Raw genomic sequence first — 23,924 nt, 5'->3', positions numbered from 1 at the left:
GTCTATCCTGGATGCCATTGAACTGGTGAATGTTCCCAGCGCCTATTTATAGTTATGTACTGTTTTACATATTTTTTCAGTTGTATAATATTGGCTTGTAATTTAATTAATTTGTAATGTATTCCTAACGAAAAAAATTGATAAAACCGAAAAATTTAGCCGTGAATACATAAATAATTGAATAAAAGTAATTAAATTAATTTTATGAAATTTCATACTCAGATATCATAATGATGCTTATATTTTGCAAACAAAATTTCACATACATGTAGTTTGCACTGCGTTCTCATTGGCACACGTAAACGGAGACGTATTCCTAGGAACAGAATTTCTACAATTTCAAGCATACGGAGACGGACCTGTACGGATTAGCTCGGCGATGCTGAGCTCTTCCGTTTACATTGCTCCGTGCGACTAATAGAAGCCTAGTATTTTTCTGAGGTTGTAGCTATGTTCCTTTATGTTCGAAATAAGTTAAAAATTGTTTCAAGTACAAAAATATCTAGTTTTATAGTATTACATTTTAGTGTGTTATTATTATAAACGTATTTTGTTCCGTGCTATGATCTCGAAGCATAATATATTGTTACGAGTGAGGAAAACGAGTTTGTAAAGATAGCCCAATTAATTTAATACGGTTTTATTTGTTACATAATTTTACATAAATAATTAAATTACCAGGCATCCTTAGGTGCTTTATGAACAGGTACTCTAAAATGTTATTTCTGAACATTGTGCGTTGTGCGTTTCTTGCACTCATGCATTTCTTGCATAGTTTATAAACTCGGCCTTAGTCCAGTGTCTTACCAATGAGTATCCTCAATTCCGTGCTTCAAATGATTTTCGTTCAGCAAAAACGGACAGAGCCGGACCTGTGAACTTTGTCACAGCTGATGCGGTGGCTGGCCGATACAAACGTGTGGCGATGGAGCTGTTCGCTTCAGCAGTCACCAGAGGGCAGAGTGCCGCCAACTGCAGTGACAATCAAGTTTGTTTTCCAAAGGTTGTTCCTCCTGGGATAAGCGCCGTTTCCCGCGCTATCACGGGCAGCGTCTCGCTTTGATCGATGGGCAGGTCTGGGACCCCTCCATGGGGCCACGGGTCGCGAGTATTTTGAAAAGTGTTCCCGTTCAGTGAATATTTGGGCCCCTTTCTACCCCTGCAAACACCTCCTCGTACCCCCTACCGCGCCGCACAAAAGACTGGCAGAGCCGGCATGAACGGCCGTGCACTTTGTGCTGGCGCAGGGGAGGCAACGTAACGCAATGATGGAACAGTCTGGCGGGTACCGGGACGTTTTAACCGCTGTTAGATGCGAGAGTGGCGCATGTGTGAAGGCGATTGTAAACACTGCCGCGTATACCTGGGGGTCGATTCTGAAATGCACTAGCCTCGTCTTGTCGTGACTCACGCTCACGACAACCCGTCTTCCGCCAGTATCGGTATTCTGAAATACATAAAAAAAAAAAAAAAACACGGGTAGGCGACATAAAGACTCCCGCTTATTTGTCATAGCCTCCGAGCACTGTAGACTACTTGTCGGAACGACTAGTGTTGAATGCTGGGAAATTGCGTTATCTTTACTGATATATCCACGAGCCAAAGCTATCAAGATGGCGGACTCGTTCGTGTGGCAGCACGCAGCCGCATATGTTTGATTTTCTGGACATAGGGAAACGTACCAAAAATATTGGTGTGAAATGAATCTTTGTCAAAGTGAAACTATCTTGGAATATAATTCGTAAACTTAAATAATCTCAATATGAAATAAACACAACTTTAAGAATTCGTTATTAAACTAACTTTATTATTTTATTATGTAACGTCACAAAGTTGTAGGTTATGTGTGTCTGTAGCACAACGGTAAAGTGGATGGTATCAATGAACGAAAATGAAGGCCAATATGATTTTTTTCAGACCCTGTCATTCCATTTTATATTTTAATTCTGTATAGGCCTATACTTTATTATTGTATTATGCGTACTGTACCTTAAGCAAAAATTTTATTAATAGTATTGTTTCTCTAATTGCTCTAATAACTTGAAATGCACATTTCAGCCAGTTTGTTATGTTATCTCATAATAGTTAGGCCTACAGAAAATTTTAACAATTGATTTTGAAATGATCAATAAGTACAAAAAGTAATTAGTAAGTTATAAATATATATGATTTTTTCAATTGAAAGAAATTTACAAGGAAGTGAATGTCATATGTTATTGATGTCTAAACAAACACCTGATAGGAAAGCGAGGTGGTTTTCATTCACTTAGGAATTTAGTTTATGATGACTTCGAGTCGTTTGACGATTTGAACTATTAAGATAAACACTTTTATTACTGTGGACTATTACTATGAATTAAATGCATGTTATTTTACGATTCGGTATATTTCACAAGTTTCCTACGTTAAATCATACACAAATTCTCTTGTATACTTGTTAAAATAATATTGGATAAATACATTTCTAGATTAACCCACCAAGAAGGAAAAAATAATCTCATTTAGACCAGAACTGAACAGAATTTTCTTCAATCAATGTCACTTAATTTATATTATTTTTGGCAAGTGATGTACAGAAGAAAATTATAAAAAATCAATTCCGCTCTAAAATTCTTTTAGTATCAGTGGCTTACAATTTTGTGTATTTTCAGTATTTGGTTAAATTGACAGCAATTTCTACCCGGATATGCAGCCAGTATACAACATGAAATTTAATAAGGAAAAAAAATATGAACATTAAAAAATACGGTTTCTCACTTTGGGTTTTGTTACATATTAACATCCTTGCTACAGGTTTTATGTTTAAAAAATTTTTTTTAACAAGCTTTATCCTTCTGAAGCTGTATACATGGTACAACATAAATGATTGAAATTAGATACACAAAAAAAAATGTATTTTTGCTTACAGTGCAATTTGTTTACTGTAATATTCATTTATATAAATATGTTTTTTTTTCCTGTGACGGAATTTGAACCCAGTCAAAAAGAACACCTCATAACTTAAGGCACAAGCCTTGCCAATAGCACTATCAAAGTACAACAATAAGTCATGGGAGATTGTTGGTAATCAATATCGCAAGGCCAATTGTTAAACGTATTTTCAAAGTTGCGATTATTACTTTCTATGACTATTTAAGTTTACAAATTGTATCCGAGAATAGTTTTGCTATTAAATATTTTCATTTGGCATACCAATACGATTGGTGCTGCGTCCCCCGATGTTTACGAGAAAGTGCAGGAGGGTAGGGGGAAAGAAAACTAAATTTATGTCAGTTTCCATCGTAAAACAAGATAACCGGGGCCAGACCCACTCGGTGACCAGCCAATTGAAAAGTGCTGCGAGTGAATGTAAACAGTTTTGGTTCACAGAACCGGTGATCGCCTCTCGGGTCATAGCGGGCGGGCGGGAGCGGCGTGCAAATGGTTGTTGTCTGTAAAGTCGTGTCGTTCGCCGCGCCGTGCGTCCTGCGCGGCACCTGAAGTGACAAATGTTCGTTTCGGTTTGGAAAACGGTTAATTGCGGACACGGAAGTGTTGCCACGAACGAGCTACCGATTGAAGTGGATTGAAAAAGCTGTGGTCAGTGAGCCACACTCAAAAGTTATATATATATTTTTACAATAGTAGTTTTACGCTCAATTTATTCATGCCGTTTTAATTTTAGAATTCAAACAACACATTTTTCGATAAAGTACAATTTCTGTTTTTTATCTTCCTGTTTCAAATAACTCAAAAGTTTAGTTCACAAATTTTAAATCGTGCCCACAAGTTTACTTTTTTTTAAATTTTACTCTAAAAATCTCAACACAAGCTATTACAGTGTTTTGAACTAAATATTAAAATTGTTTTTTTCCTTTATAATTTGCCGTTGAAGACACGCGTTTTTTTTTTTTTACAGATTGAGGTGGCACAACTATAAAACGATGGATTCAAATTCACGAAAAAAGTATTTATAATCCCAGTTCAAACCTGAGTGATAAGGTTATCGTAACAAACTAAATGAGGTGAAATTAAGATATAACCATAATTTGGATACCAACATTTCAATACTCCAGAAATAAGTTAATTATCTTTTAAAATAACTGTTAAAAATTTAAAAAAATAATAATCTGGCTCATCAATTTCACACACAATAGCCTCCTGTCATCCTCCTCCCCCAGAAATCCGCCACTGTTGGCAGTCGGTGTGCATTTCGTGAGAGGCTGCGCTCTAATTCTGACGTCAGACGGGGGATGATGCCACCCGGACGTCGGTTCTCCAGGTAGCGCGGCGTTGCCGTCGCGAGCTGTCAGCTGCCTGCTGCTTGGGCCCTTGTTGCGTCGCAGGACCACACTCTCCATCGCCCCCCCCACCCTTCCCCTCAGGGGGGTGGGGTATGAGGGGGAAGCCCCCCGTGGGGGCCACACGTGTATGTTCAATGCTCATTTCGCCGGCGGTGTCCCGTGTGCTCCGCCGCGACCCTGCCAAGTATCGATTGTTGTGCTCAGGTAACCGTGCGTGTGTGCGCGCGGCTCGCTGAATTCCCCCCCTCCCCCCGAGACCACCCTCCTTTACCTACCCCTGTAGCAGGGAAGGAGAGAGAGAGAATGTGTGAGGGAGAGGGCTCCAGGTTTAAATGGGGTGGAGATATTGTTCCGCAGGGAGGTGGGGAAGGAGGGCCTCCTGCGATTCTTTTCCAGCAGCGATCTGTCAATAGCAGGCCCCGCTGGAAGGATTGCCCTCGCGAGGGGGGCCCCGCGCGCCAGGGGTGAACAGGGGGTGACTGATGGTTCACTCCTACCCCACCTATACCTTCCAAGCTTCGTCCTACGTCGCGGGTAGATACACCAGTTTGTAAGAGGCGGTACTCTACGATACAATGATACAATTGGCTGTAAATATTTTAAAATAATATCACGAATATATTTGCAATGAAGATTTTGTTGTTGGTATCGCTTGTCTGACGGTCGTGAACTCAAATCCTACCTCCGAACATGGGTGTTTTTTTTGTATTATTTTGTTTATTTCTAAGTTGCCTATTTAAAATTCCGTTACAATGAGAGGATTTTAATACCATTAAAAGAATTAAATGTCTTTAAATACTGTTTTTAAGAGGAAGTTATCCCTTACACCAATTTAACATTTAAGTTACTGGTTATAATAATATAAGTCTAGTTCGTCTTCGTAATTTTCTTTTGTGCTGTATTTCTATACAGCATTAAAATTTTTATTTTAACATTTTGCGCAATTATTTTGTGTTATGAACGTTTAGTAGCCTGTATAAAAAAAATATGTACACTATTTAGATTTGCTTGGTTGTTTTTTTATAACCGCGTCGAAGGCGAGAATATAACCAACGTTCCTATTAATAATTAATACTCTCGCCTGAAAGGGGAGCGTTACCCGATTGGCTGCAGCTCTGATTGGCCCCCCGCCAGCTGCGAATCGGGAAACACTCCCCTCTCAAGCGCGTGTGTGGAAAGGCAGGAGAACTTCCAATGCTACTCTAATGATGGTGACTGCAACAACAATCGAAACGTCAGTGATATTCTTACCTTCATCGTGGCTACAAACCAGAAGCCAAGCAACTCCAGACAAGGGCTGCGAGAGTCTGCGATCATTATTATGTGCATTACTAATAATTGGTCATCTTTGTCTATAATCAGTGTTTTTTTTGACATTGATTTTTGTTTCGTCTGTCTCCATGCCTGTTCAAGAAAGATAAATTGCATGTAGACTGAAATGCCGAAAAAAATTCTTTTGCAGTGCTGAAACAGCTATTCCAAACTTTCCGCCTCGTAAAACAATTCTGTTTTTCTTTCTTGGAAGAAAGCATAATCACGTGTCCATGCCACTTCCTTAACACATTACGTTTCTCAGATCATAAACGTCGAAATTAGGAGTTCTTTGATTGAACAAACTTTGTTTACTCAGCTGTACATAACGTGGATTGATAATTCGATTCTTATTTTTTTATTATTTCATGGATTGGAAAATTTTATATTTGCACATTACATAGCTACTTTTAGCAGCAAAAGAATTGTGTAATTTGTTGAAGCGATGATTTTGACCTTCGATCGCGAGCTTTGCTATGTCATTCCGGCCACGTCTGTGGGCGTCGCGAACCAGACACTTGAAAATAAATTATTGTTGTCTGTATATTGTACATATAATAATATTATTCAGGCAAATCAGATCCATAACTCACTTTCGCCTTAGAAAAACAATTCAATGGATTCCGTTATTAAAGAAAAAAATTACTGTACTTTTACAAAAGACTCCTTTAGAAACCAGTTGAAGCCCTCTTGTACTTGCAAAATCGTGACTGTGAAACGGAGTTGATACACTTTGACTTATACGTCAAAACTGTGTTTTATAGAAAACTTTCTGTATCTTTAAAGTTATCTTTAAAGTTTTCTGCTTATTGTAGGCCAAAATGTGGGCAGTATACACGTACGAGTACCCTATCCAGAGAATACTTGTGTCAGTTTAAACCCATCCGCAGAACTCGCGGGCTACCCCCCAACCCCCCTCCTTCACATTCTCTACCCCTCCATAAATCCTATAGATTTTTGACCTGTCGGGGTGTGTATGTGTGTACATAATGCTCATTGGTACTATTGGTATTCGTGTGATTTGTCGGTACCAGTTTAGAATATACAAACGTGTGCGTGATCAGGTCGACGTCACGTGTTCTATCGGCTACCGGCTCATTTCACCTCGTCTCCGGGTAGCACGTGATCCGGTTAGATGTTTCCCTTTAGCTTCTAGACCTTCAGATCACCCGCCGTGTCAGATAACCCGTGTTCCAGTGACCCAAGTATCTTGAACTGTAGGTATAAAAATTCGCATTATAGACTCAAAGAAATAACGCGAATTTGGCGGGTCTCTAACCGATTGGTCGATAACAAGGTCACATCTCTTGACGGGTTACACGCGATCGGGTAACGACTTCTTCTCCTTGTTCGTAACTGGCTGGAGGTCGTCAAAAGGGCGCGTCGAGAACACTGTGTTACAATCACCACCGTTAAGCGCACTTTGCCGCCCAACGAGTTCGCGCGATAATCGCGGCTCTGGCAGCGAGTCTTTGAGCCGGATGCGTGCGGCCTGGAGGTGCGCTGGTAGTATCTGGTCACGGGGTCACGAAGGGCCGGGTGTACAGTGAGGGGAGGAGGAGGTGGGTCGTCAGTGGGAGAGGGGGAAGGGGGTAACAGCGGCGACGTAGTTGTCAGCCGCGCCGTAAATCAGATCTTGCTCTCGGCTCGCGGCGAAGTGCACTCACGACGCGTGCCCAGTGTCGCCGCAGCGTTTACGAGCTTCAGCCATGCACTTTCGCTCACGACAGAGAGAGAGAGAGAGAGAGAGAGAGAGAGAGAGAGAGAGAGAGAGAGAGAGAGAGACGAGAGGGAGCGAGAAATGTTGGTAGGAAAAAAAAATTGTACCGTTGCATTTGTCGCACTGGTTTCTCCCTCCTTACCCATTCCACTCCCCCAAGACACCGTTCCGAGCCGTTTGACGATATTCATAGCCAGCCACCGAGAGCACCCAAGTCCCGAACGAATGTCTTCCGTCCTCGACGTCGCGAAGTTGTCTGACGTAGACCGTGGCGCATCTGGGCGGCTTTTTGATGTGCAATATCATGGACATAGATCCCGGGAGAAAAAAAAGGGGGGGGGGGGGGTGAGGCTGAAATTAAGAAGCGCCTCACTGAGGGGCCCGCTTGCGCTTGCTAAAACGTGACTGTGTGAAACGGGTTTGATGTCAAAACAATGTTTTATTGAAAACGTTTTGTAAATTTTAATTTTTTTCCTTATTGCTACATGTAGGCCAAAATATGGGAAGCATACAACATACAAGCACCGTATACAGAGATAACGTGTCGGTTAACCCTGCGGGCTTCAACCCCCTCTCCACCCCCTCCGTGGGCCTCCCTTACGAATCCTACAGATTTGAGCAGAAAAAAAAAATTATAGTTTTACTTTTTAATGAATTTTAACAAGATGGGCAGTATTGTAATAAAATTCTCTGTCGAGAATCATGTCCAAAGCCGAGGTTTATTATTTTTCAAGTCCCTTTTTTTGCTTTCATTGGAGCCGTTTACTTGTATATTTTAAATTTTCGGTTTGCAAATGGAATGCTCCAATAGTCTACTTAGATGCTTAGGCAGCGAATTCTAGAGCCAGGTGCCGAAATTGCGTGTGATTCGCGTCCAGATAAGTAGTCGAGAACACAATTTGCGTATATTTATCACGTTCGACATTATTTTAAAGAATTCTACGTTAAATTACTTGTCCAAGTTTCGCATTATAAGTTAATTTGCTCATTACCGTGGTTAGATGTTATACATCTATGGTGAGTACTGGAAGACATCGCACACATAATTTTATATAACCGGTGATTTATGAAGTATCCAGACGCTCCCCTATGAGGACTCTGTTTCGAATCCCAGTACATTCATACTGATTTCGCTTGATTCGTGGGTTTATGTAAGTACACTCCAGGCCAATGCTGAGATGGTTTCTTCCAGGACTTCGCTGTAGACTTGACTTCGTGAAGATATTTGCTTTTCCTGTCAAAAATTCTTGTTTGGTAGTTTGCTCACATAAATATACATAATTTATTATTTTATATTATTATCTTACAGCATATACATTTATGAAGATAAAACAGGTAAAACTAGGATAGGAAATACCACTTTTCTCAAAGCAATTGTTAATTACCTGGGAAATAGTGATTGTTGTGCAAATGTAATTTGTCATGTGTCATCTAATTTAATAATACAATAACATTCCGGCTCTTGCTTCTGTACCCTTAGCTGAGATATGAACCGACTCCTCGTACTCCACGAATGACACTCTAGTGACAGACAGCGCCCCGATAGGTCACTAAGAGTGTGCGAGCAGAAGAGTTTGGAGTTGTACACCTGGTGCTGAATCATGTGTTCTTGTGGTTTCAGATCCGGCAGGAGAAGCCGTACTACATCGCCGACCCCGAAGTCGATTCGCTTGTGAGTACTCATTTTGTTTTTACTTCAGTTGCAACCTCGTTGCTTTCTGTCTCAGCGACGTGGGCAACCCCGTAGGCGGGAGAAAGTCCGTGGACGTCTGAAGGATAGACCTGCTATTGCTTCTTTCGATACCGCATTAGCGAAACATTTTACCGTCGGGTACGACGTCACGTCAGGCAATGCTATCTCCAGGGCTTGCGCTACTACATGGACACCCCGTGAAGCCACGCGTGCCCAAGTGTTGGACTACGCCTTGTTTAAGAGGGACAAAAAGATATGGTTCAAGTGCAGTTTTGAACTGGGTAAACAGGTTCAGGTTCAAAGAACAGCATTTTGTGGAAGCAACTGTTTAGCGTTTTGAAATTATAGTTAATTTTATTATTTAACGTTGTAAAGAACCATTCTCGCAACTTTTTGGGTGTTACAATATGGTGATGGTGAGGTATAAATAAAGCGACAAAACTACCTCACGGCATGTAATCTAATGACGATTCCTAACTTCACACACAGAAAAATATTTTCTGTACTTTTATAAAAGATTCCTTGGGAAATAAGTTGCCAATAAATATTTTCTAATACAAAAAAAAATTGTATCTTTTTCAACACATGGCTATGGTTATTTTTGCATGTATTAAAAAAAAGTTTTTCGAGATACTACGGAGTATTTCTTACAAACAATTGGCGCATAATCTTATATTTTAATTGATGTTTCATTCTATATATATATATATATATATATATATATATATATATCAAACCAGGGAAAAGATAATCAAATATTCCAGATTTGGACTTGTTTATTGTGCTTATTGTGTGCGCAGATAATACTGAAAAGTATTCAGGAACGTTTTACAAATAACTTTTAGCTATTAAAGGTACTATGACTCAGTGGACTGGTCCCAATGCTTTTTCAGTCAAACACATGGAACACACATTTAAATTCGTTTTAGCTTCAGTCAGTAATGTTATGCCTTTCTTTGTGCATCAGTGTGACACAACACATTCATCAGAAGGTCAAAACGACTTCAAACATGGAATTTCACGAAAAGACACGATGTTTTAATAAATGTTGATGGAACTTAATGCTACCGCCTTGAAGTAAAACTATTGGTATAAAGTGGAATAGTGGTCTGTTCGTGCATTTTGGATATTAATTTGTCTATCTCTGAATATTATTGTGCTGAGTGTTGAATATATTTTTTTATCTATTCCTACTGTATTCGACATTTGTTTGGGAACAGACTGTAGTCTCCAAGATGCAGGTTGGGAGTATTAGTGATCAACATGGCGGTGGGTATAGCGATTGGGCTTGCGAGCTCTCGCATCGTAAATGAACAGTCAGTGTAGGCTAAAATTAATTTCTCTAAAAAAATCTTGAGTGTATTTCACAACATAAGTTCTTTATAAGTACACACACACACATATATATTCCAATGCAAGTGTAGTGGAGTTTCAAAAATATCTGGAGAGCAGTGTAAGGAAACAGGTGTCGTTAAACCGATAGCACTCGTCATGAATGTCGGAGAGAACGGTACTGTCAAATGGGGGTCAAGATTCACCGTCTGCGGCGGTTTTTTTTTTTTCCCGTGTGTCCCGGCGCTCGAGAGCCGTCGACTCGACAGTCTGGACAACAGCTCGTCTGGACGCAGTCCAGGAGAGGCCTAATCTTCCCAAGGATCAGAGCACCTCCCCCCTCCCTCCATCATTCTCTTTTTCTCTCTCACCCCCCACGCATCTTTTCACGGTTCACGAGTGGCCATTTAATTGGGAGGGTGTACGGTGCACGAATACGCGTTTTATTTTCCTCTCCCGTTCCTCGTACGGGAACTTGAATCGTTTAATTTAATTAACTCGTCATATAGCCCAGTTGACCGGCCGTAAGGCACGGTATACGAAAAAAAAAGGGAGGGGGGGATGCTTCGTGTCTCGCGTTGATAAGGAAATAAATAATGGAGGCGGGAATGGTCGAACAGATGCTGGAAACGGGGCGTATTTACTACCGGAATTACATAATAATTTAAGTGTCCATGTTATTCTCGCCCTGAACAAAATAATATATGCTGGGCGTTGGTTAGGAACTCCCCAAGACTCCACCTGCATCACGATGAACTCTTCATAATGTGTTAATATCTGACTCTACCTTCACACAAACTTAGTATTTATTCAGGCAATAAGAATAATATAGAGCTGCAAGGGAGAAAAATCGTATATGTAGACTTATCTTGGTCACGCATGCACGCGTTAACAATTATTAAATGGGAAAAAAAATTACATATCACTTTAGGGCAGAAAATCTTCCCTAGTACGAGTATTTATGAATGTTAAACGTGTCAGTAATAATCTCAAGCGGTCAGTTATATCACACCAAACCTTTTTACATTTCTTTCAGTAGCCCTACATACAATGTTGATGGCTATTTTAATACACAAATGAGCCGCTAAGTAAAATTATTGGAACTTTTACTCGACAGCTTAATTTAAAAAAACAAAACATAAATTTGCTTTAAATTATGCGATCTGAAAGTTTCATGTTTGCTCAAACTTGATTATTGCCATGACACATATTTCACAGCAATAATTCAAGTGTTCAGAATTATATCGCTTTACTGAGGGTCACGTAGTACGAAAATCTGTGAACCAGATATAAATAATATTGATTAATTTTAATGAATGTCTAAATTAATTATAATATTCTTAAAAATCCCTAATGTTTAGTCATGTTCAAATGTATGGACTATGCATCAGTTGACTACCCCGATATTACCAGTCTGTGCAGGATTTTCGAGAAAAACTATGAGCTAGAGAACTGTAAATTTTACCGTGGCCATCACTGTAAATGTAATCTGCGCAAATCGCATAACTTGTAAGTTTTAACTGTGGATTTTATTTACAATAGACTTGTCATTTGCATCCCACCGTAAGTGTAAACTCGAGGGTTAAAATTAAAAAAAAATATATATATATATATAACTAAACCGTACCACTGGGATTTTATCCCCCCTCCCCCGTTTCCCCTATCATTAAGACGGCCGGGGGTCTGTGTGGGGTTGCCGATGAAGAAATCTGGTTCCTGCGACGGAACTTTTCCCGAGCGCCCAGGCGGCAGCGCCGGAGCAGACGGGCGGAAGAGGCGCCGAGGTGTGTCACGTCAGGGAAGTGAAGTGGTCCAGGAGTCGGATCAGCCCGGGACATGCGCGGGGGGGTTCGAGAAGTTTTATTGCGCGGGATGCGAGACAATAGACTGTGGCGCCGAGATTAGCCTTTACGACCGCCTCGCCATCTGAGCGAGTCCCGCCGTTACGTAACGACACCGCTCCCGGGGTCGCGCAGGCCACGACAGGCGTCCGTCAGCGTCGGGACCTCCGGCCGGGACGAGTTCTCTACCCCCTCCCCTCCTCGCACTGCTGCTCCTAGGTATCTCTACACCGCAGGGAAACATGGAGCATTGGCTGCCGCGCGCGGTGGAAGTTCAACTTCACACGTAAGACGGATAGGTAAAGTAAACAAAAATATTGGAAAGTATACGAAATCATGCGCTATTAGTTTCACCTCCAACGGCTGTAAAAGTGTTTTTTTTTTTTTTTTTTTTAATTCAAGCCATTTTTTCACAAGTAAACCTGTGCCGTCTACGTTATCTCCGATACCTAATTCAGTTCCGTTACCCAGTGATTATATTAACTACTCTGCCTGCTGCTGTTAAAGGTTTCACTTCAATAATAAATAATTCATGCAAGCATGTGAGTGCTCACTTATATGCAAGTGCACATTAATGCAAACAGGTCATTGAGCGTTCCATTCCGGGCCGTTGCCATTTTAGTTGCCGTCTGTGCATGATGTAAATCTCAGATGACTGCACTTAGGCTGCTAGCTGTAAAGAAGTAGAACTTCTTTTGTTCTTACACTAGAAATGTTTTTTGTAACTGGCTCTATTACTAACAGATACCGTAGTAGAAATGAAATAATATTTACAATAAGACATTTAGTAGACATCAAACTTTTGTTTAATGTTAAAAACTTATTTTCTAAACATTATACACGTAAATGGAAACAGTGAAGCAGGAATGAAAAATAATTTTAAAAATATTATAATGTGAGGACAATAAATTGTTGGTGTTCCTGCGAAATTCTTTCCTTTACTTCCATGTCATATACCATAAGTCCAAATTCTTAAGCTGTATTAGGTCCCACAAAGAATCTTGGAAGTAAAAATAACTAGCTAATGTATTTTATATTTACAATCACTGGAGGCCGGAGGTTTGCTATTGGTTCACTGTTAAACTGGAGGACTCTGGGCCCTCAATCAAAGAAGTATCGAATCACGAGTTCCCAAGTTCAGACACCTTCCGTGTCAGCAGCCAATGAACTGCTCTTGACAATGTAGTGTAAATACAACAGATACATCCGTTTATATTATTCTGGTTGTTGTGAGAAAGATCTTTTGGTTTTAACATGCATAATGGTCAAGATAATAATCAGAGAACTAACTACCGAGAAAAATTGCAAGCGATGACCTTATTTACCACGCAAGGTATAAATTCGGCCGAATAAAGCTGATCTAAAAATGCCACGTGATAATCCAGTACAGTCATGGCTACCGTGTTCTCTACAGCAGTGGTTCCCAAACTTGTTCAGATGGCGACCCACCTTTCCTTATCGGAATACCTCCACGGTCCATCGGTCCATGGTGGAGTAAAAAACCTTATTTGTATCGTATCCCTTCCTTATGTATACATAATTTACCATCAAATATTGCATATATATGTGTGAGCCTTTTTAAAGATACCGATTGATTATTTATAAATAATTTGTGTTCTGATTTGAAAAATGGTTGACAAAATATAAGCACTTTGTAGCAAAACAGTTATTTATTTAACAATAAATATGTGTTTGCACACAATTCGAGTAGTCCCGATTTTTCTTATCTTTTCCGATGGTTTATTCGATGATTTCTGGTAGTTTTAGGATCGAGTCGCGACCCACCTGTAACCCTTCCGCGACCCACTAGTGGGTCGCGACCCACCGTTTGGGAACCGCTGCTCTACAGCGTTGTGAAGACCCAGTTAGTAGTTGTGTCTCGCTAGCTGTGGACATTATCTGAAAGAAAGCAACCTCGCACTAGAGATTCCACTATGGCTGTTTGTTTTTTAGCGTGGCGGAGAATGCGTTTTATGTGTCTAGTGTTATCATAAAACTGAACCGTCTGTTATAGCGAGTAGTTCCTTCCTTGACCCAGTGCGATATGTCTCTGCTTGTTAGAAAATGACTTACATTTGTAACAGTTGGCTCGCTATTGTGGAAAATTGACAAAAACCATACACAAGTTTAAATATTTTTAAAATTAAACTTAAATAGTTTATAATGTAAAATAAGGTCTTAGTTTTACATACTACACACAGGTGAACATTATTTGAACGTTTTGCAGGAATTTTTAGATAACATTGATTAAAATATTTTTATTTGTCTAGCAAACATATTTTACGCTCCACAACACATCGCAGTAAAACATAAAACAATCATTGTCATTACATCAGTACACGTGGTGAAGAAAGATCAATTCCTGTTTAGCTATTTAAAAAAAAAGTAAATATGGTCGTTATTTGACACTTTTTCGTGTTGCGGCATTAGAACCAAACTAGCTTCCTGCCTAATTCGAGTTAGTGATTGTGAACTCAGTCCGAACCAGCTCGGTGGAAACTACATAAGACTCCGCAGGGCGAAGATCAACGAATGCCGCAGCCCTCAGAAATTCATCACTCACAAATACGTGTTTATTTAGGTAAATAACGGGACCATATTTTTTAGTAGGTACTCTTGACGACCTTGAGCTAATGATGATGATGATGATGATTCGATTTACCCATTACGGGGTGTCGTGAGAACAGGCAACGCCACTGTCATCTCAGTCGCGACGTCCCTATGCTTGCCAGGGCAGGATGATTCCACGAAGGTTTACACTTGCCTTCCGCGGGATGAAGGTGAGCGGGACATCTCAAACACCAGGAAGAAGGTTTGATAATTCCCCTCCCCGGCCGGGAATCTAACCCGGGCCCCTCGGCTCTCCAGCCAGACACCAGCCGCCAGACCAAATGGACGGACGAGCTATTCGGCCTCCGTAGCGCAGTCGGCAACTCACCGGATTGCGGTGCGTGGGCTCTGGGTTCGAATCCCTGGTAACTCATGGATGTAATTTGTGTTGCCCTAGTCGGCTCCTTGGCGCTTACCCATACAACTATAACAACCACAAATAGACAACGTCACGGGGCTATATAAAAATAAATACAACATTAGGAGGGGGGAGATGGTTTGCTCAATGGTGACCGTCAAACTAGCCAGTGTGCCACTTAATTTTTTTTTAATCTAGTAACAAACAAGGTAAATACATTAAGTGTGTTTACACTCGTTTGCGACCCAGTCCAAATGTTAAAAAGCCCCTTACCGTTGTACTGGCCAGTGAGCAAACTGAAGTGGATTCATTGTGTACATATCAGCTGAATCTAGCCTGCAGCGTTAAGATTCGTGGTTGTAATGGGAACTCAACTATATTTCACTCACCAGCGGCAAGGCTGAAACGTCCTCAAGTATGACAGGTTAGAACATCGACTTATCAGCATCACTCGCTCTAGGGTTTACGCGGGGAGGAAGTGATGGGGAGTATAACCACCCCTCATCCAGATACTTATAAAAATGTATCATTCCCGCCAACAAAAGGGAATAATTTGAAGGCAAACAGCGAGCAAAGTGATTCTATCCCCTCTCCCCCCCCCCCCCCACACACATAAACACTCACAAGAATTGATTTTTTTTTACGCTCCTGACTGGGGCTCTTTTGGCTGGTTTACGCTAAGTCAGTGCTTTAGTCGAGTGACGAGTAATTTAGAGTGTGAACACAAGTAGTTAGATAAAATGACGAGTGAGCTCGATTCAGTAAAATGAATAGTGGATGGTCGAGTGGCTTTCCCTACACCACTTCCTTCTCACTCGGCCTTTACTGGAAGGGTACGAACGATGACTTTTCAGTAGAGTTAATTAGTGGATTGCGTATTTACAACTCGACACTCAAACATATGATAAACTCGCTGGTTGCCTTGTGTGAACCATTACTCGCCTACTTGCCGTCTTCTCGTCCACTCGCCGCTCTACAAAACTACTAGCATAGTGCTTTACACTGCGCCATACACGACCTAAGACATCGGCGAGTATTTCACGCGTGGAATGGAATTGGTGAAGGGGGGGGGGGGGGGAGGGGGGTGTCACCTGCAGCGCCGATCACCTTATAGTTAATAACTGGAAAAATTGGTGGGTTCAATGACCTCCAGGATTGACTCCACATTCGTCTGAATCCTCGGGCAAACGCCACTTCCTCATTGGTTGATGACATGTGTGGCGTCTCAACTGGGTAATTCGTGATTAAATACTTTTTTTTTTCATTGAGGGTCTCTAATTGGCCCAGCGTCCTTCAATTATACCGTGAACCAATAGCGGAAGCTGTACGAAGGTATAGCGATTTGAATTTTAGCATATCACGAACTGAATCCGTGAATTTTTCCGTTCTCTACTTACAGTGCGGTCAAGCTAAATGGTACATTTTCAGAACTCTTCTCGATGTTTCTGTCAGCCGATAAGACGTCAAAATATGTGATATCGCTCCTATGGTATTGTCAGCTATATTAGGTTTACTCCGTCAGGCAAAGCTCATAAATTATTACATTTTTTAAAAATATTTTGTTGACATCGTACTCTTTTTTGACGAGGGGTGGTGAACGATAATGCAGAAAGAGCAGCGATCTCTTTCAGCCATTTTTGCCCCAAGATTAAGAAGAAGAAAAAAACAGTTTTTTTATTGGTGGTTAGTAAAATTAGTCACAACTGTGTAAATAATTTTTTTCTTTCCATATTCTACTCAGCTTAGCGTAAATGTCTCACGTACTCTATAAATTACGCCCCAATTCATGTTAATATGGACATAATCACGTTTGCAGGAATATAAAGTGAGGGAAAATTATTCTTAAGCTATTTTGGATGCTTACTGCCGTTACATTTCGCTTCTGGGTAACATCATTTGAAAACTAGGTATTACAAAAAAATGAAAGATTTTTTTTTTTTTTGCAATATACTTAGCAATCTAAATGTCACTACATGCTTTGATTGAGTAACAGTCACAATGCCGAACGAAAACTAACTAGCCAGGTGTACATAATTTTTTTTTTATCGGAATAAAGCGAGGTTTTCCAAACATCTAGAGCGTTTGGGGTTTGTATGTACGTATGTTTGTATGTGTGCATGTATGTATGTATGTATGTATGTATGTCACTGCCATCGATAACTGTTGGACCGTTGAATGGATTTTTACGAAAGTAGCCAAGGGAATTTTCAAGTTCGTGTATGAGCAAACTTGGTCGAGGGTTTTTTGATATATTTAATAAATACTCAAATAACTTTGAAAATCACATGCATTACTTTAATTTATGGGTTAGACTCCACAAAGATCATGATAATTCATGCTCAAAATGAACTAAAGAAAATAGCCAGCAATTAATTTTAAACGAATTTACTTTATGATTTCGAATCCAAACAGAGATCATAATAATAAGTAGGTACTATTAAGTTTGGTCATTACATAACGTAGCTTTGCGTGGTGATAGCTCGGGGCGAACTATTGGTTTGAATGAAAATGCGTATGCACTGTAAATACCTATAGCCTATGTATCTAACTTGCAGTCGGATACGATAAGGTTGTTATATTTTTGTGGTGTGTTTATATCGTTCCTATCTGGGAGGGAAAGAGGAGGACCCCCCCCTTCCCCTTTTACATTTTTCGTGTCACGTGGTTTTTTTTATCTCCGTGAACACGTTGTTTGATGTTCCCTGCTGGCCAACTTGTATGCACAAGGATCCACCGGCGTGCCGTGGACGTTTCTGGAATAATGCTTGCGTGTTTCTCAGGGGCCCCGGATGTCAATTGAAGTCTCAGGTCGGCGATGGAGGGGATGATACAGTGGGGAGGGGGTATGGACAGGAGGCGGGGAAGAGAGAAAAAAAAAGGAAGACGCTGTTAGACTAGTGTCCACAAAAACCCAACACGCGTGGTGCATTGTCGGTAGGTTGTAGCAGGGGCCCGTGTGAATTCCTAGTTTCTCGAGGAAGAAAGTATAAAAAGGGGAGGGGGTGTAGGGGTAGCCGCGAAGGATGTGGCAGGAAGGAAGCTAGTTGTTGACATTAGATAATCAACCCGCGCCTTGTGTGCGTGTGTGTGTGTGTGTGTGTGTGCACGCCGTGTTGCGTACACGCCTCACACAATCTGGGTCATTCACGCGTTCGCGCCGTCGAGGGTGTTCCACAAATATTGGAACACTTTTTTTTTTTTTTTTAAGGTCCGGTGTGTACAGTGGAAGTCTCTGTCTCTGTCTCTCCTTTTTTGACTCCTCTCTCTTTTTTTTTTATATCGACGACAGCGTTACATCGCGCGGTAAATCCGAAGACTGCAACGTTCTTGTAAAGTACCTGAACGCTTTATCTAGGTTATTTTTTTTTCGTTGACTTCGCGTGTGTTCCGTTTCTTAAAAAAAAAACCGCCTACCACTTCCGGTGTTTTGCGGAGCGCGTGCGTGCGGGAGGAGTCGTCAGCTGCGGTCAGTTGAGGTGCCTCGAGCCTCCCCTCCCCCCTAACCCACTAGCCAAACTTGCCCCGCAGCTTCGTCCCACGCGGGCCAAGTACACAGTCCTGAAGAGTTCAGGAAGGCCGTTTATTCAGGACTGCGTTTTGTGGACACGGGTTTCTGGCTCCCTGGGGTCGGGCGGCCGACAACACACTTTCCGCGTCGTGTTGTCTCCGGACAGGTTTGCTTTCCTTTACGTCCAGTCAAAATAAAGCTTACATATGAATGAATTGAATGAATTACGGCCTGACGTCTCGTCGAAATCGGTGTGAAACTGGTGGGGCGGACGGGAGCACCCTGAGAGAACACGCCGGCTCACGGTAACGTCCGCCACGTTTCACGCTTCCCACCGGGAATAGAACTCGAGTCGTTTTGGTGGGTGTCTAGATCTGTACAGTCAACCACCGTGGCTCCAAAGCGTGTGCAATTTATTATGTAGTTTGCTTATTTGTTTCAAGTCAGCGGTATTGGTACACGTATGAACATTCTAATTTATTCACGCATCTACAACATATAAATGAGTTATATAATTAGTCATGCTTACGGTGTTTGCATACTGAGTTACGGGGATTTTTTTTCAGTTCATTTTAGTTGTTTTGAAGGTGTCAAGAATCTTAGAACATTGTCGATTCTACAGACATATTTTGCGAAGGGAAATCAAGTAATTCTTCAATACAGTTGTTCTGTTATCGTTACATTCCAATGATAATGGAAGTAGTGGGAACATACACCAATTTCTTACTTTCTGTTGTAATTATGTTTTCAATAATTTTTCGTATTTATTTTCAGGACATTGAAAGTAAAGCATTTGTGCAAATCATTTTCTGTGGCAAAATTTTATTTTAGTAGTTTTCCGAGCGCAGACTCACTATTGGTGTTTGGCATTTCGGCACCCGTACTGCTGTTAAACATAATGCCATAGAAAGCTGTATAAAAATTTAAATAAAACCAGTGCTGTGAGAGTAAAATATGACGCAAAAGTTTTATGTATGACGATGGTTTCACAAAAAAATTTACATTTCACATGTATTGTTATGACATAAATTACCAAATATTTTTTACGAAGATAATACAAGATAGTTTTTAATAAGGAATTTTTGACAATAAGGGAAATTTGCGAGGAGCGGGAAAGTTCCGTTTATTTGCTTTCAACGCGTATCTTTTTTGAAACAGCAATATTCTTTCGTGGGACACATTTAGTAATGATGATATAGATATCGAATTACACATTTATGTTTGTATAATTATACTAATAAACTATGAAGTTTCTTTTATTCCAGTCCAAATTTTTACTCTGTATTGAAACTCCAAAAGTTACAGACAATGTTTTAGAGTATGATTCATTTACGTAAAGTAAGATAACGAATGAAACGTCTAAGGGTTGGAATTGAACTCGTCTTCACCACGTGACCTCGTTACCACGTTACCTCAGCGATAACAGCCACCGATGACCTTCATGGTGAATAGTTTCGAGCTGCCATTGCACGGCGTTTCACTTATCGCAACCACTAAGATATGCAGGTTTAGATATCGACACGAGCGACATTAGGTTTGCGTGGCTTGTAAATTATTTGGTCATGCTGATTAAACGTTTGTAATGTTACGTCACCCTGCTGAGTAATAATGAACTATTTTTGGTAAAAGTGTGGTCCATGCAAAGTCCGACCACACCGAGCGAGAAATATTCGTAGGCTACAAGTCAGCCATGAATAAGTAAGATTTATTTTTAAGAATTCAGATTAACTGGCGTGCAACAGTTTATTCTGCTAATTTCGACTTTTGGATGAGATATGCTGGTTTTTAAATTGTTAGCTGATGTTTTCGTGACTTTCAAAGTCACGACAGAGTAAGGCCGGTGTCACACAATGCGGTTCAACCGGAGTGGTTGCCATTTTCTACTGGGTGATTCTTCTAGATCAATCGTGTACATCTTCGATTTGGATAAATTTACTTAGTGCATTCTTGAGAGACCTGCATTGTGGACTCTTAAGAAAAGCTGTCGAAAGAATATTAAGCCAAAAAAAAAAGGAAACAAAACGTTTGGGAAGTTCTAGTCACAGCGACAAAAACGTATAGTGTAACACCGGCCTGTATGATAGCATTCTATTCCAACACGAAAGTGATGCCTCACTTAACAGTATGTATGTGCGTCTATACGATATTCTCATATAAAAAAGTGTTTACGAGATTTACGAGATGGTGTGAACAAAAATAAGATCAATTTTCTGGTCACAACATAAATGTGTTTCTTTTTTTACAACAGAATAGACGCTCGGTGGTTCTACAGAACTACAAAGAAGAAGAAAAAGTTAATAACATTTATTTCCTTAAACGTTTAGTTCTAACCGATTTAAAATGTTCGGACTTGTAGACGAAATGCTTGGGTGTCGTAAAACGCCATGTGACCACGGATCCCGTCTATCGGGCGCACATGCGGACGTCGGAGCTTTAGAAAAACACAAGCATTTGGAAAGGGGAGGGGGGAACTGTTCGAGTCTGTTTAGGAAAAGTATTTAAGGAAATTTTGAAGTTAATATGGTAGTTATGTTTTCAGAATTTAGTTATTAACTTTGTGCATAGCCGATGTGTGCGTGTGTGTATATATGTGTGTGTCTATGTATTATATGTATATATATAATGACAGTGGATGAAAAGTAAGTTTTCAGAATACGTTTTAGGTATGAAACTCCCGGTAAGATCTTTGATAGTACCACATAATTAATCTTGATTTCTAAGCTATAATAAGTTTGGGTCGGCTCTGAAAGCCCCATAGTTGTCCTGCGCAGGACGAGAACACACATACACGCCCCTAGGTAGGTGGACTCCTATACACGAGTGGTCAGTTTAGGGGTAAGGGACACAGCTCGTATGAGGTCTGATGCGGGGGTTGGGGGAGTGGGCGCAGGGAATCCCTCGCAACACCCTCCTCGACACGTCGGGCAGAAGGATGGTTGGCAGGCCGGCTCTCGAAAAAGTGAGGGGGGTGGGGGGAAGTAGAAGGGGGCGCGTCGTATATCGTCATCTTGACGGCCGCGCCAGGCCGAACCGACTACCTTTGTTCAGACGGTGTAGTGTGCGTTGTGATAAGGTATGTAGCACTCTTAATTCTGTTTGCGTACATGACAGCGGCCAATATTTGCCCCGCCTCGCCTCGCGTGCTTCCACGCAGATAAGCGCCTCTTGGTATATTGCCTCCCCCCCCCCCCTTCCCCTCCAGAAGGCAGCGCGGCTCTTGGGGCTGGGGGGGGGGGGGGCCTGGGGCCCGATCACTCGCCAAGCCGTGTCGCGCAGTCAGTTACCAGGGCGCAACGCTTCGTCGACGTCGACGTTTGACAAGATAAGAACCAAACTTCAAAGGAGTTGATAAGTGTGGGAAAACGGGAGTACCACGAGGAAACCATCCGGCTCACAGAATTCCTCCACCAAGTTTCCCCACTTGCAAAGGAAATCAGAGTTTAACTCCTCCGGGAATCGTACCCTTATTTCTGACCGCTGAAAATGCACACTAAAACATTTTTTTAATGTATTTAATTAATGGTAAATTTTTGAACCTCTTCAGTATGTGCAGTGATATTAATTTATTTTATGAACCTAAATTCACCTCATTGCTTACTAACTTAAGGGGCCCGTTTAGTCGGGGTGTACGTGTGTTGGTGAGGCGGGATGATAAGCGCGACGCTCGCTGGTGCTTCTAGCGCGGTGTCGCCTCTCGGCGCAAGGCTATGAACTGGCGCGCAGTCTTCGCCCTAAGTGCTTTCATGAATCTGTACAGGTTGTTTCATGCCTAAAAATACCCTGAGTACACGCCTCTTACCCATTTTAATTCTTCTGAAAATACAATTTAAAAATGAATCCGAAACCAAAGCTATTTTTTGGCCCTCAGCTAATTCTTAAATACTTTTCGTAAACAGACCTCACCCGGATATCTTGAGTAATTTTGAAATAGCTTTGTTTTTCCTGAAGCACTCACACCGCATGTGTCCCTTGGCATTAGGCGCTCTTCATGGTTGGAATTTTGCGAAACGGCAGAGTTTTTTGTAATTTTAGTCTGTTTATGATTCATAGCCAATATCTTAACATCAAGTAGATTTATGCGTGTTTTCGATGGTTTCTGAGATTCTTACCTCCTGCTTTATTTGGCTCTGGAGTTAATATTTTTCATACACAACCAAAGATACCAATTCTTACTACTTAGTTGTTAGAATTTTATAATATTGTAAATATATTATTATAATTATTATCAACCAATATCTCCGCTTAATAACTTCACTACGTCAGGAGTGGATTTCATAATGAAACATTGACCAGTGTTTCAAGTGAGCCAAATATCGTGCCAGCAAGAGTTTCGTTGAAATCCGAATGATGCCGAAACCATCAGATAAAGACAAAAATTCTGAAAACCATATAAGATTTATTTTTTAGTAAAAATATATGTTTGATTGGGTATACGTGAATATGTGTATATGTATCATATATATATATATATATATACCCACACACATGAAAGTTTAATGAATTTGTTTGCATGTTTTTTTACAAATTTAAAGTTCTATTCCGAGCTTGATGAAATGTCATGGCCTACATAATATTCCAAAAAAAACTCTCATTACCCTTTCTCACTCCTTAAAGCGGAATTTTGATTCTTTTTGGTGACATTTTGCACAACCGCTGTTTAAAATAAGAGGAGTATTGCTGTCTTCTTCTAACTGTGAAAAAGAAAATGTGTCTACAACCATTATGGAAACAAATCTCAATGCGTATGAAGTAAGGAAGTTACATATCTTCAACATTTAATGCTTTCAAAGTATATTCTTTATATATATATATATATCTTTAAACGAGCAATTCTTATATAAATATATATATATATATAAAATCTGAATCTCGGAATCGGCAACAACGATTTTCATGAAATTTAGTATGCAGGGGGTTTCGGGTGCAATAAATCGATCTAGCTAGGATTCATTTTTAGAAAATGTCGTTTTATCCGTGTTTTCAATAATAAACTTTATCGATAGTCAACTTAAACATAAATTACTCTTCCTGACATGTATTGGCGAGTAATAATACAATTTTTTTTTATTGAGAGCAACCTTCTGCTTTAACGACACAACACTAAAGCCAGTAGATGGCGTTGTTAAGCAACACTAAGCCAATGAGTGTTTGGTTTGAGGTTAGACCAAGAAAATCAATTAATTGTTTACTTATATTATTTGTGTCTCTTTAAATCATATGTTCACTTAAAAATACCTAAACGATCTTTGAAAAAAACGCAATTATTAA

At 40.5% G+C, this 23,924-nt stretch overlaps 1 protein-coding gene across 9 annotated transcripts in view; it reads left to right on the top strand.

Moving 5' to 3' along the window:
- The window catches only part of LOC134530695 (homeobox protein homothorax), a 689,928-nt gene that overhangs the window by 90,884 nt on the left and 575,120 nt on the right, over window positions 1–23,924 (top strand). For all 9 annotated transcript variants that reach the window (XM_063365782.1, XM_063365781.1, XM_063365777.1 and 6 more), the window contains exon 4: window positions 8,936–8,986. In XM_063365782.1, coding sequence (XP_063221852.1) covers window positions 8,936–8,986 — 51 coding nt within the window. The remainder of the gene's footprint in view (window positions 1–8,935; window positions 8,987–23,924) is intronic.

The sequence above is a fragment of the Bacillus rossius genome, chromosome 3, assembly GCF_032445375.1.
Source record: "Bacillus rossius redtenbacheri isolate Brsri chromosome 3, Brsri_v3, whole genome shotgun sequence".
Taxonomy (NCBI): Eukaryota; Metazoa; Arthropoda; class Insecta; order Phasmatodea; family Bacillidae; genus Bacillus; species Bacillus rossius.
Note: the sequence above shows the minus strand (reverse complement) of the source record. Positions and strands in the feature narration are given on the sequence as shown.